The sequence below is a fragment of the Schistocerca serialis genome, chromosome 3 (genome assembly GCF_023864345.2).
Source record: "Schistocerca serialis cubense isolate TAMUIC-IGC-003099 chromosome 3, iqSchSeri2.2, whole genome shotgun sequence".
In the NCBI taxonomy this organism is placed as follows: domain Eukaryota; kingdom Metazoa; phylum Arthropoda; class Insecta; order Orthoptera; family Acrididae; genus Schistocerca; species Schistocerca serialis.
In genome coordinates this window covers 605,355,848-605,370,141 of record NC_064640.1, presented here as the reverse complement: position 1 = coordinate 605,370,141, position 14,294 = coordinate 605,355,848, and the positions used below count along the sequence as shown (strand labels likewise).

At 43.0% G+C, this 14,294-nt stretch overlaps 1 protein-coding gene across 1 annotated transcript in view; it reads right to left on the bottom strand.

Annotated features, from left to right (window-relative positions):
* Positions 1-2,254: 2,254 nt before the first annotated feature.
* Positions 2,255-14,294, bottom strand: part of LOC126471036 (uncharacterized) — a 197,719-nt gene continuing 185,679 nt past the window's right edge. The window contains exons 8-10 of the mRNA XM_050099102.1: positions 5,632-5,943; positions 2,538-2,762; positions 2,255-2,287 (exon numbers count right to left, since the gene is read on the bottom strand). Coding sequence (XP_049955059.1) covers positions 2,255-2,287; positions 2,538-2,762; positions 5,632-5,943 — 570 coding nt within the window. The remainder of the gene's footprint in view (positions 2,288-2,537; positions 2,763-5,631; positions 5,944-14,294) is intronic.

Below are 14,294 nucleotides of genomic sequence, written 5' to 3'. Positions count from 1 at the left end.
CCCGACTGTGGGAATGAGATGCGATCATGTTGAGTGCACAATGGCATACCATAGCATCATGCAAGGTGCTGAGGCGTATGACGATGGAAAATGCATTGTGGCAACATTCATTTTGTTCGGAGCCTCCAGAAGTTGAAATATCTACACTGCTGGGAAAAAAAATCGCAACACCAAGAAGCAGCTGTGAGATGTAAGCGAAAGTTGGTAGGTGTGTTTCTGCATCTGAAAAATGACGTCTATTAAAATTTCGCCACAGTCGCGTAAGAGTGGCGCTGGTAGCGCCACTATGAGGATGCAAATCAAGTTAGTGCTAAATACACGCTGCAACGGCCGTGAAAGGCAGTTACCTTTGAGACTGGACGTGATGAGTTGATGTTAGTCCAGAATGCCTTTAGGCGATTAAGACGCCATTATCAACAGCTCATTGAGTTTGAACGAGGTCGTGTAATAGGGCAACGACAAGCTAGATACTGCAGAACGGCTTGACAGGAATGTAGCCACGGTACATGATTTCTGTCACGAGAATGTATGGTCGCAAGAAGACTGGGCTCTGGGTGGCCTATTGGCATTAGCGAGATGGAAGACCATCGTGTTCGACGTATGGCTCTGGTGCATCGTGCTACAACTGCAGCAGCAACTTGAGCAGCAGTTGGCACCATAGTGACGCATTGAACTTTTACAAATCGGCTACTTCAAGGACAGCTCCGAGCCAGACGCCCTGTAGCGTGCATTCCTCTGACCCCAAACCACCGCCATTTGCGTCTTCAGTGGTGTCAAATGAGAGCTCACTGGAGGGCAAGGTGGAGGCCTGTTGTGTTTTCTGATGAAAGCTGGTTCCGCCTTGGTGCAAGTAATGGCCGTGTGTTGGTTAGGAGACCAGCTGAGGGTCTGCAGCCAACCTGTCTGCATGCTAGGCAGACTGGAGCTACACCTGGAGTTATGATCTCGGATGCGATTCAGTATGACAGCAGGAGCACTTTCGTAGGTATCGCACGCACCCTGACTGCAAATATGTCCGTCAATCTAGTGATTCGACCTGTTTTTCTGCCATTCATTAACAACATTCCAGGGGATGTTTTCCAACAAGATACTGCTGTCCCACATCCGCTGTTGTATCCCAATACGCTCTACAGAGTGTCTACATGTTGCCTTGGCCTACTCGATCGCCAGTTCTGTGTCCAATGAAAGACACATGGTACATCATCGGACCACGACTCCAGTGTCATCCACAAACAGCATTAACCGTCTCTGTGTTGATCGACAAAGTGCAACAGGCTTGGTACTCCATTCCACAAAATGACGTCCGGCTCCTGTGCAACACAATGCATGCACATCTACATGCTTGCATTCAACACCGGTTACAACTGTGCCATCATTTTACATTCGCAACGGATTACCTTGCGCTTACATTAACCTGTTATCTTGCGATGTTAGTCACTTAAACCCATTCAAATGTATTTCCGAAATTGCATTACTCTACATTAATTATTTTTTGATGTTGCGATATTTTTCCGTCTGTGTATACTGGTGTTGTACGCAGAACCGGGACTCGTTTGAAAAAACAACATGGTGCCACTTCCGCGTCTACTGTTGTTGTTGCACCACCACTGTCGGCACATCTCTCTATGCTGCTGCGTCAAGGGAAGCCCCAACAAAGATTGCCGTGCTGACAGTCTGTGCTGCTCCAGTTGTCGTCGCACAGTTCATGTGGATGCTAGTTTTGCTGAAGTAAGCCCTTTTCTTGAGTCAAGGTACGTTTGGTCATCACAGACCGCTCTCGTAGTTGGTGCAGTCGGGCTAATCCCGCCAGTCTTGACTGGATACAGTGTAAGACCGCCAGTGGCATCCAATCAGTTAATTTCCTCCTGACAGTTGGCTGCCCTCGAAACTGGTCGCGCATAGTTGGATTTCACGTCCAGTGATAAGGGCGCCTTTACAGAAGACCACCTACAACCTTTTAATACCAGCAATAGTATCAACAGCAACTGGATCAATTTGTACGTCAATCTGGTAATTCGACCTGTTGTGTTACCATCTATGAACAACATTCCAGGGGGTGTTTTCTTCATGTTTATTATCGCCTTTTAATGTTAAACAACACTCAGTAATAACAAATCTGTGTGGAAGAAGAACTAGCTCTTTTCTGTTGCTAGAGCGCCCTCGCTCAAATGGAAGGGAAAAAAAAAACACCTTCCTTCTCTATCGTGTAGATGAGACACTAGCGTCGGGATCCAATTACAGCCTTATCCAACTTTCAGTCAGCCTGTATCACTGCGAAGTCATGTTCCTATGCAAATGAATTCGTTAAAACTGTTGAAGGCATTTATTTTTGCAACTGAGAATAATTACAGAAATTAGTTTGAAGGTGCCACACAAGCACAGAAACTCACGAAACACTGATCGAATACTGTCTTCCGTTCAATAATGTTAACTTGGTTTAGCCGTCTACTACCGACAACATTTTTCGCCCAGATATTAGGGATAAGTTTTCGTATCCAGTTGCTCTTTCCTTTTCTTGACGAAATAAAGCTACTCACCGGGCGGTCTAGGCTCTGGTTGGCTACTGACTGTTCGTAGTGACTGTCTTCCAAAAGTAACGCGTAGGCCTCTTCCGGAGTCATTGTAGAGTTGACCTCATGTGGGGTGATAGAGACATATCCAAGCTCTGTATGGGTATTCAAAGCTTTGTCATTTTTTCCTTTAAGATTTGTCTGCTCATCTGTCAGCAGCGCGTTTTGGTAATTGATCTTTTCTGCTGATACCTGGAAAGAGATACAATTTTAATCGTTAATTGTTATCGAACTTTTTACTAGAAATGAAATACGCTCGAAGATTCAACACGTAATGTCTACAACGTACATCCACTTATGCTCAAAGGACCCTAATACTGCAGATTGTTTAATGATTCTTAATGACTCATACCATAAGTTCCGAAACACACTATTACTACCACTGTCGTTACAGACAAACAGTAATTCAAAATCTGTGCTATAATTACAAATTCACTGTGCCACATTACCGATTGCAAATGATCGTCTTCAATTAAATTATTTGAATGAAGTTTTTCATGTCACTGAGTTCAAATTGATTTTGAAAAGAAACAGATTACTTGCATCACACACTATCGAGTCACATTGCAATGACTACCCGCTAGTACCAAAAGTAACCGGTCTTGCTACACTCGTATCAGATAGACTAGCTGTAAACGAATCACTTCCCGAACACATAGCGCCATGCCGTCTACAGTGCTTTCCATACCTGTCAAAAGGTGCGTGGTGTAGGACTGGCGCAGTGAATACGGTATTAGGGGTGGTACCCGTGCCGGGCTGAATTTCTGAGACAAGGAAAAACTTTCAAGGTCGATTGTGCTACCAGTGCCACTTTTGAAGACTTCTAGCTGTGTGGCAACGCGCAGAAACTTTCTGAAAGACAGTGTACTTCCTATGAAAGAAGCTCTTCACGATCATTTGAACATATTTGTAAAAAAAATCGAGCAAGTGTGTCTCTGATATGTGTTAATGGTGCCACAGAGTGCCAGAAAAATAATATTCAGACAAATACGTTGCTCCTGTATCCTTGAGTTCCTGCATAAACTGTTGGGCAGTCTTTGTTCTCCAAATTTTCTCATCGGATACGCCGACATTCAGCCGTCCTATAAATCGAATAGGATGATTCACTGAGACGTCTACATGTCGTCAGTTAGCACGAATTTCTTCAATTGTCAATGAAGTTAACGTTTCTTGCTTTAGTGTACGGTTGCTACCATGAATACAAGCAGAACTTTTCTGCTCCAGAGCAGTATATGTGTTGCCAATTACGGGTAGTCGCGAGACTCTTTGTGCGCTGGTTTATTTCGAATGCGACCTGTTCCACTGTAACATGGCAGCTGGCCTTCATGTAACACTGCGTCGTCGATTTCATCTTGGACATGGATAGCATGAAGATCTTCGCAGTTTCCGTGGTTATTATTCACAGTTGTGCCATTTCTGTACATTTTCACTAATGATGCAAGCGAACAGATCACGTAATTTAAACAACCGATGATCATCTTTGTTCTGAAACTAGATAAGTGGCTTTCTTTGCAAATGGCTATGGTACTACGAATAAGTACAAACGATATATTTCGTAGCATGCTTCGTAAGGTAGTAGAACTTATCAATAGCCGGCACGATAGCTCACCGTGTTCGGTCAGAGGGTTAGCTGCCCTCTGTAATAAAAAAACTGAGTTGATCGATCAACAACGAACTTAAATGGGTGTCTTACGACGACCGCCCCGAGCAGATGCAACGAACGAAAAAAAAAAAAAAAAAAAAAGCCGGCACGGTAGCTCAGTGTGTTCGGTCAGAGGGTTTAGCTACCTTCTGTAATAAAAAAAACTGAGTGAACGGATCAACGAACAACCTGAACTAGTGTCATCGGACGTCCGCTACGAACAAATTCAACGAACAATATAGAACCCAACGAGATAAAAAATGGTCAGCGTGACGGACTGCCGTCGTAAGGGGCCCGGGTTAGATTCCCTACTGGGTCGGGGATTTTCTCCACTCAGGGACTGGGTGTTGTGTTGTCTTCATCATCATTTCATCCCCATCCGGCGCGCAGGTCGCCCAATGTGGCGTCGAATATAATAAGACCTGCACCAAGGCGGCCGGACATGCCTCGTAAGGGGCCTCCCGGCCAATGACGCCAAACGCTCATTTTCATTATCTATATTCAGTAGATAGTAGAAATTTTATAGGAAGACTGAGCGCATTTTATTAACATTTGCATTCATGTATTAATATCAGATTTAGTAAGCTGCCATCAACAGTCATTATATTTCTGTAATGAGCACAATGACACTGTGAGTTGAGTACGAAGCAGTGCACGGCCGAAAGACAAATTTCAACGAGGACGTCCTGAAAGGTAATGCCTCCGAATTTTGTGTGTAAAAACTGTTAAGAATTTTTAAATGAAACAACGTTATTAACAGTATGCATCTTTATTCTTCACGTCTACATATTTATTTCCCAACCTAACGACGCTGGCGACGAACACATTTCTCCCAACGAGAGACTATTTTCTTAATACCGTCACTGTAGAATGTTTATTATCGGAGTCACACCTTCACCTCTGCTTGCACTGAACTGTCGAAGTGAAGTCTTCAAAGGTGTTCTTTAAGCTTTGGAAAAAGGTGAAAATCGGATGTGGCCAAGTCGGAACTATATGGAGAACGATCGCTGACAGTGAACCCAAGGCGCCGGATCGTTGCAGATGCCGCAGTGCTCGTGTGTGGTGTGGCATTGTCATGTTGAAGGACAGGGTGCTCGATGTGTGGAAGAACTCTTCGAATTCGCGTTTTCAGTCTGCCGAGGGATAACAGTCCACTGTTTCTCACGCACTGACATAGTTACGTTACACACCGCCATGTTACGCTCTACAAACTTTGTTTTATTTAAAAAGCTTTAAGATTTGAACAAAAAAGATTCGGGGGTAGCACTTCTCAGCACGCCCTCGTACATGGACTGCAGTGACGAAGAATTTACTTTACAGGAAACAAGGCTGAAGAAAGAACTAACAGGAGGAAGTTGTCTGTCGCCCCAAAATACGAAAGCAAGTGCTATTTAATTACTGGACCTGGTTAACACTTACCAACTGGTTCTGGTTCGCTGTGGGTCTTAGTTTCTGGTACTGACCCTCTGTAATATCCGTATTTTGGAGGGTCGCAGCTGTTTGGTCAGTGACATTCTCAGCAATAATTTGCTGAGACTGTGGCTTTTCTGCCAACTCCTTTTCCGTAGCAATAGACTGTTGTGGCTTCTCTTGTATTTTCTGACCATGTAGATACTGTGAAGCTTGCATCTCTTCCGTGTATTTTTCATTAGAAACTGTTTCTTCGTGAGATTGAATCTCGCTTTTAATGTTTGTTGCTGCGGAAGAAGACCGTGTCTCATCATCCGCGATCTGTAAAAGGAAATCGTTCCTAATCATTTACATTGCCTCTTAACTCCAGGATACAGCGCTGTATAACTTTAGCAATTATATTTTTCACATTTGTTGAACTCTTGGTATGCTGATTGTAGTGGCAGCATCTACTGTTTCTCATGCGTGTTTAGGTACCTTAGAATGGTATTTCAGGGAATTAATGTGGTTTTTTTCAACTTACGATATAGAAAACAAATGTTTTTCACATTATACAAGGTGACATGAGTCTACTTCAACTGCCACTCTTTTAATTAGAAATATGGTTAGTGAAGAAATAGGCGATTGGCTACATTATGCGTCGCAGAACGATTAGATGAAGTGCCACACAATAAATTGGAGTTAAAGAAATGTTTGTATTGAGGCAGCAATAGCCAGCCTTAAGACAAAAAGAGAGTATCATAACTGAGATATATCTGAATCGAAAACACTATTGAAATGTGCAAAGCTTAATAGTCAACTAACCATGTAGCCGGATACATCAGAGTGCGATACCCGAAGCGACACGGCATGAGGTAGACTTCACATGGGTGACATCAGGTGCATATAAAATAAGGAACATAGACTCACCAAAATAGGCACAGCACGTAATAGAAGGCCAGAGCCTGTAGGTTCATCACAGCATTCGTATTCTGCGACTACTAAAATGGTTCAAATGGCTCTGAGCACTATGGGACTTAACATCTGAGGTCATCAGTCCCCTAGAACTTAGAACTACTTAAACCTAACTAACCTAAGGACGTCACACAACACCCAGTCATCACGAGGCAGAGAAAATCCCTGACCCCGCCGGGAATCGAACCCGGGAACCCGGGCGTGGGAAGCGAGAACGCTCCCGCACGACCACGAGCTGCGGACTCTGCGACTACTATTCGTAAGCATTCTACCGTTCGACATCACCTGAAACCACATTAACTGTACAGAAAAGGACGAAACAATAACGGTGCATTCTAGCTTTTCGATCTTTCAGGATTCATAGACATAAGCAACCGGTGAAACAGTTTCATACTGATTAACAAGTACCAGTAGAGCTTACAATTTTTTTTTGGGGGGGGGGGTGATTAATTGAAGTGCCATCATTTGCGACTCAAGTTCGATCTAGAACTGATGCCATGGAATCGGCACGTGTGCTTGTGGGATCATCGTATCCGTCCCCGGATGATCAAATATGGCATTCGATAAGATCTCAGTTGCTAACCTCATTCGTAAGTAATGGAAGATTTGAATGGATAGTTGACGGAAGAACTGTGATTCACACCTTAGGTGACTTTTTAGAATATTTACAATAGATCGACATGTTACAAAACTTTTACAAGGTGGTTTCACCACACTTTTATTACTTAGCAGAAAATAAGTATGGTTTCTTCTAGCCATACTGGAATTGTAAAGCAAGTAATAATTAGCCTGTCGAGATTTAGTACGTGGTAAAGTGAAGAGAGGAAATGTTGCATTTTACGTGTGAAGCAACTTGTATTCTCTGGAACACTTGAAGATTATTGTGAGCAATAATAACGACACGAGAGAAATCCGCTTAAAAATGAATGATGTTTCACACCACACATTAACAGCGCAGATACTTGAGCGCAATATGGACTCCTGAAGCATAAATTATCGGTTTTACTATAGAGTTGAATTTTATTATTAACTTTCAATATACGGAATATAGGAAACTCGAGAAAATTAAACTGGAACAGGAAAGAGATGTGGATAGCAAAACATCTGAAACAGGTATCGAATGAGACTAGTGATCAACAGTTGTGAACTACGTTAGCTGAAGAGTGAGGCGCCTCTAGTCTACCGCAGCTGTCTGTGGTTGGGCGCCGCTCTGACTGTGGTGCCTTCCTGACCCACTGTTGTCTAGTTTTCCTTTAAGCGGTCCAAAATGCTTTCATCCGAAAATGCGAATTCTAGAGTCAAATTTACATATACCTGTCTTCCTACAACGCTCTTAGAGTGATACAAGTCTGAGATCAGGCAACTAACGTTTCTCGATCGCAGAGTTCACTATATTCTACAAACGAATGCTGAATGATCCCTCTGCTGCCGTTTGGAAAACCAGTTCACTGGCAAATTTTAGCTACTAACGCGGTTACTGGAATTTGCTGTCGGCCGTGGTGGCAGAGTGGTTCTAGGCGCTTGAGTCTGGAACCGCGCGACCGCTACGGTCGCAGGTTCGAATCCTGCCTTGGGCATGGCTGTGTGTGATGTCCTTAGGTTAGTTAGGTTTACGTAGTTCTAAGTTCTAGGGGACTGATGACCTCAGATGTTAAGTCCCATAGTGCTCAGAGCCATTTGAACCATTTTTTTTTTGCAATTTGCTCGTCTGACTCAGAGTTACCGTTTTCATGGAAAATCCGTTGTGAAGATATTGTTTCTGGCTTATTTTGTTTTAGTCGTGTTTATTTTACAGGTACAAAGTCAGTTTGACTCCTCTATTACAGAATACACACTTTCTATCTCTAATCCATGTAACCTAATGTCTCCAGAAGATATTAGCAGTCATGTGATACTGCAAGGTCAATATATATGTTTTATCCATATATTAGTTTTATAGACTAGTGATAGTTACACTTAATTTTGTTACCTTGAATACAGTTAATGCCTTTCGTCTTATCGCTTGCACCGAACTCCCATTATTATATTGAATCAAGGTCTATGGTATTGTACACCACTTTCCCTTCACTTTTTTCATTTCTAATTCTGTCTGTAGTCGTTCCATTATATGGATCTTTCGCTGCTATTCTATGCATGTTCCATTCATCAGAAATATGACTATCACAAATATTTTTAGTTTACTTTTCTTCTATGAAATCTGCCAAAAATGAATTATTTTCTGTTTGTCAATTCTCGAATATTTTGAAGGAGGGGACGGACAAAACGAAAGCAGAAAGAACATTGTCAGCTCAAAAGTTTGGATATCGTTCTCAAGGCATGTGAAACATTGAATACAGAGCGTGGTGCGTAAGAGGTTCTTTTGGTCATATCCTTTTCTTAGAACCAAACGATACCTAGGTCAATAAACGGTGTGTCGGTACACACAAAGTCCTAGAGTAATCTGCGACGTTGGCTCCTTACCTCCCTCGCATTTATCGCGAATCCCTCGCTCAGGGCAAAGTCCCTAAGCGACTGGAAAGAAGCACAGGCGACTCCTATATATAATAAAGGTATAAGAACGGATCCATGTAATTGCAGACCAATATCCTTAATATACCTTTGTCAAAAAATTCTGGAACATATTCTCAGTTCGAATATAATAAATTTTTTTGAGATAGAGGAACTTCTGTCCACAAATCAGCACGGAGTTAGAAAGCACCGCTCGTGGGGAAACTCAGCTTATCCTTTTCTCACATAATATCCTTCGAACCAGGGATGAAGTGCAATGGACAGATTCCATATTTCTAGATTTCCGGAAAGGGTTTGACATATATGTGAGTGGCTCTAAGTCTTTTTAAGTAATGGAACCGAGTACGTTGTCCTCGAACAAGAGTCTTCATAAGAGACAAGAAAATCGTCAGGTGTGCCCCAGGGACTTATTCTCTATATAAATAAATGATATGAATAGCAATTTACGGCTGTTTTCTGACGACGCTGGGGTATACAGCAAAGTATTGTCGTTGAGTGACTGTAGTAGGTGTAATGAATGGCAGCTTGCTCTAAATGTAGAAAAAATGTAAATTAATGCGGATGAGTAGGAAAAACAGTCCTGTAACGTTCGCATATAGCATTAGTAATATGCTACTTGACACAGTCATATCGATTAAATATCTAGGCATAACGCTGTAAAGCGATATGAAATATAATGAGCACGTCAGGTTGGTAGTAGGGAAGGCGAATGCTCGACTTCGTTTTATTGTGAGAATTTTAGGAAACTGTAACTCATCTGTGAAGGAGATGGCGCACAGAGCGCTAGTGCGACCCGTTCTTGAGTACTGCTCGAGTGTTTGGGATCCCCATCAGGTCGGAATAAAGAAAGACATCGAAGTATTTCAGAGGCGTGCTGCTAGATTTGTTACCGATATGTTCGCTCAGCACGCATGTATTACGGAGATGCTTCGTGAACTCAAATGATAATCTCTGGAGGGAAGACAACGCTTTTTCCGCAAGGCACTATTATGGAAATTTAGAGAACCGGCATTTGAGGCCGATGCAAAATGATTCTACTGCCGCCAAGGACCATGAAGATAACATGAGAAGTTACGGCTCATGTGAAGGCTTTAAGACAGTCATTTTCCCCTCGCTCTGTTTGCGGGCGGAGCAGGAATGGAAATGACTCGTAGTGGTACGTGGTACCCTCTGTCATGCGCTGTACGGTGGTTCGCAGAGTATGTGTGTAGACGTAGATGTAGACTAGAAAACTACGGGGCAGATTGTCTTTGAAGGTCCTGTTATGACGGATGAGATGACTAGAGTTACAGTGGAAAAATTGAGGAAGATGAAATGAAAGCCTACGTCAGTGATAGTCACAGAGAGAACGAATATTTTCTTAAATGACAGAAATCGAAGGTAATTTCTTTACTGATTAATACACTCCTGGAAATGGAAAAAGGAACACATTGACACCGGTGTGTCAGACCCACCATACTTGCTCCGGACACTGCGAGAGGGCTGTACAAGCAATGATCACACGCACGGCACAGCGGACACACCAGGAACCGCGGTGTTGGCCGTCGAATGGCGCTAGCTGCGCAGCATTTGTGCACCGCCGCCGTCAGTGTCAGCCAGTTTGCCGTGGCATACGGAGCTCCATCGCAGTCTTTAACACTGGTAGCATGCCGCGACAGCGTGGACGTGAACCGTATGTGCAGTTGACGGACTTTGAGTGAGGGCGTATAGTGGGCATGCGGGAGGCCGGGTGGATGTACCGCCGAATTGCTCAACACGTGGGGCGTGAGGTCTCCACAGTACATCGATGTTGAGCATTTATTGCATTGCATTGCATTGCATTGCATTGCATTGCAGTGCCATATAGCGGGCCAACCATAGCGCCATCTGGTTACCCCCTTCAAGCTAGACAAGTTTCGTTCTTTGTAGTTTTTTCGTTTGACGCTTATTTCGTGAGATATTTGGCCCGGTCACCATCAATGGACCACCATGTATTATAAATAATTATTCACTTCTAGATTTCATAATAATAATCAGTTGTCACTTCCTCAGTGTCGATCTTTTTCATTTATTCTGCCCAAAGTGTGTATCGTGCAGTCAGCGTAATTTTATTTGCAGACAGAGCTTATGCAGTTTGTATACTTGGACAATTACATCAATGAGCTTAATTATCACACAGTATTCGATAATCGCTGCAATATTGGTTGTACATCGTACATAATTATAGTCAGTCACTGCGTTAATATTTGATGAATATCAGAGATTCGGAATATACCTTTTCCATAGAAAACACAGAAACTCCACAGCTAAAAGCAATCTCAGTTGCAAATGGCTTGCAACGCATGCCATGCTCATATGTGTGGCTGTGATGTGACGAAGCAAGTCTCCATATTTTCCTAGCCCTGTGGAAGTGTCATGTGATTGTTCTTCGCACTCGCTGGTTGCACATTCGCTTGAAGACGAGTGAGGGAACTGCTGTCCATGTCAAGCTGAGCTGGGAACAAAGTGAGTCGTGGAAGACGAGGGGCAAGATGCAGAGCTCTAAGATGTGGACACTTTTGATATTTACACGTATCCCAATCATTTATTCACTTTATTTATGGGAAACCTACAATCGAGGTACGCCGTCGTTTTGAAGGGTTCAGTTGTTGTTTGACAAATGTACAAAAACTTAGGACAAATAGTATGTGAAACCATTTGTTCTTCTGTAAGTATCAAAGTCCCAATACTTCGCATGTTAACATGACTCAAACAACAAAACAATCATCATCAACCTGCACTATGGCTGCAATGTACACTGGATTAATACATGCATGCATCTGATGGCAAATTTGCTCCTGTAAATGAATGGAATTGGTCAAGAGCCCGAATCATCACAAGAGCCTTCGATACTGGTAGCAGCAGGACACCAGGTGAATGATTATTACTGATGAATTCACTTGACGTAACTAGTATAAATCGTGTATACTGAGATGAAAAAGTCATGGGATACCGGTAGATGGCTCCAGAATCCCGTACACAAGGTATGAAAGGGCAGTGCACCGGCTGATTTGTCATTTGCAACCAGGTGATTTATTTGAAAAAATTTCCGATGTGATTATGGCCGCACAACGGGAACTAACAGACTTTGAACGCGGAATATCCATTTCGGATATCGCTAGATAATTCAATATTCCTAAATCCAAAGTGTCAAGAGTGTGCCGAGAATATCAAATTTGAGGTATTACCTCTCACCACCGACAACACAGTGGCCGATGGCCTTCACTTAATGACCGAGAGCAGCGCCGATTGCGTAGAGTGGTAATTTCTAACAGACAACCAACATTACGTGAAATCAATGTGGGATGTAAGACAAACGTATCCGTTAGAACAGCACGTCGAAATTTGGCGTTAATGGTAAGTGGCAGCAGACGACCAAAACGCGTGCCTTTACAGCACGACATCACGTGCAGCGCCTCTGCTTGGCTTGTGACCACATCGGTTGGACAGTAAACAACTGGAAAACCGTGACCTGGTCAGCTGAGTCCCGATTTGAGTTGGAAAGAGCTGATGGTAGGGTTCGAGTATGGTGCTGACCCCACGAAGTCATGGACCCCAGTTGTCAAGAAGGCACTGTGCAAGCTGGTGGTGGCTCCACAATGCTGTGGGCTATGTTTACATGGAAAGGCATGGGTCCTCTGGTCCAACTGTATCGATCATTGGCTAGAAATGGTTATGCGTCGCTACTTGGAGAAGTTTTGCAGCCGTTCATGGCCTTCATGTTCCCAAAAAATAGTGGAATTTTTATATATGTCAATGCGTCATGTCACCAGGCCACAATTGTTTGTGATTGGTTTGAAGAGCGTTCTGGACAATTCGAGCGAATGATTTGGTAACCCACATGAATTCCACCGAACATTTATGGGACATAATCGAGAGGTCGTGCACAAAATCCTGTACCGGCAACACTTTCGCAATTGTGGACGGCTATAGAGGCAGCATGGCTCAGTATTTCTCCAGATCACTTGTTGAGTCCATGCCACGTCGAGATTCTGGACTACGCAGGACAAAAGGAGGTCCGTCACAGTGTTAGGAGATATCTGATGACTTTTGTCACCTCAGGCTCTATAGTAATCATGGGGATTATCTTAACTTGCCAACACATGTGATTAATGACCACTGGCTTCTACGGTATCAGCTGTGTTTTCGTCAACTGTTAGCATTCTGCAGCCACCTGTCTTTCACCATTCCCTTGTGACAAGCTGAAAACAGTTCTTTATTATTAATGTTCTCCAGTAAGTACAACCATCTGTGATATCAGAGAGCCTATTTCCTAAAACGTTACAATTCGTACTTTAACAAACTGTTAAATAAAGGAAGAATGAATTATTCGGTCTGCACAGGTTTCTTCACCATCACGAAACTACCTGATATACCACAACAATGCCAGACCAGAAACTGAAGCTAGATACTTGCTTTTCACGGATCAGCATCAATTGATGCACTCGCTTCACGCTTCACGGCTAGACTTAAAGTGTTAGGTTGCCAGTACTGTCTCACAGTCCAAACCCCACGGAGGTTCTCCTTTGTATACCTTTCTTGTCTTGCACTGGATGAAAAAAAGGATTGACTAAGGACTGCTTAAATGCGGAATATGGACTCTTCTAAGAGTAAGCATTTCACTACGCAGTTTATTATATTTTGTAATGCTACTTTCTGAGTGTTTAATTCGTAGTGCCGGACCGGGACTCAAACTCAGACCCATATTTTTCACGTGCAATAAAATTACCGATTGATCTTTTGAGACATGCTCCATCACTCGGCTCATAACCTCAGTCTCCTACATTCCAAACTAAACTCAGCTTTTTGTTTTTGGGTATTGTGGAGGGATTAGTGGGAGACTGGAAAGTTGAGACTCCAGCCTGAAGTGTGCCTGAATAACTCAGTTGGTGTAAGCATTGCCAGCAAAAGGCAACGGATTCAGCTCGACTGCGTGTCTAAAACACAGCTTTAATCATATAGAGTTTTACTGATAAATCGGGTTCGCACCATATACTGAATGACTAGCGGCGCCGCTATGTTTACATAACTATACGATGATTCATAATAAACGTCAAGGGGCCAGACATCACAGTTTGTTAATATGGTGACATTAAACGCATTACATACTATGTTTTGGCTCATATGGAGAAGAATGGAACTAGCAAAAGGCTGCAGTTTTTTAAAAAGAAATCATCGTCACATCCTGAAAA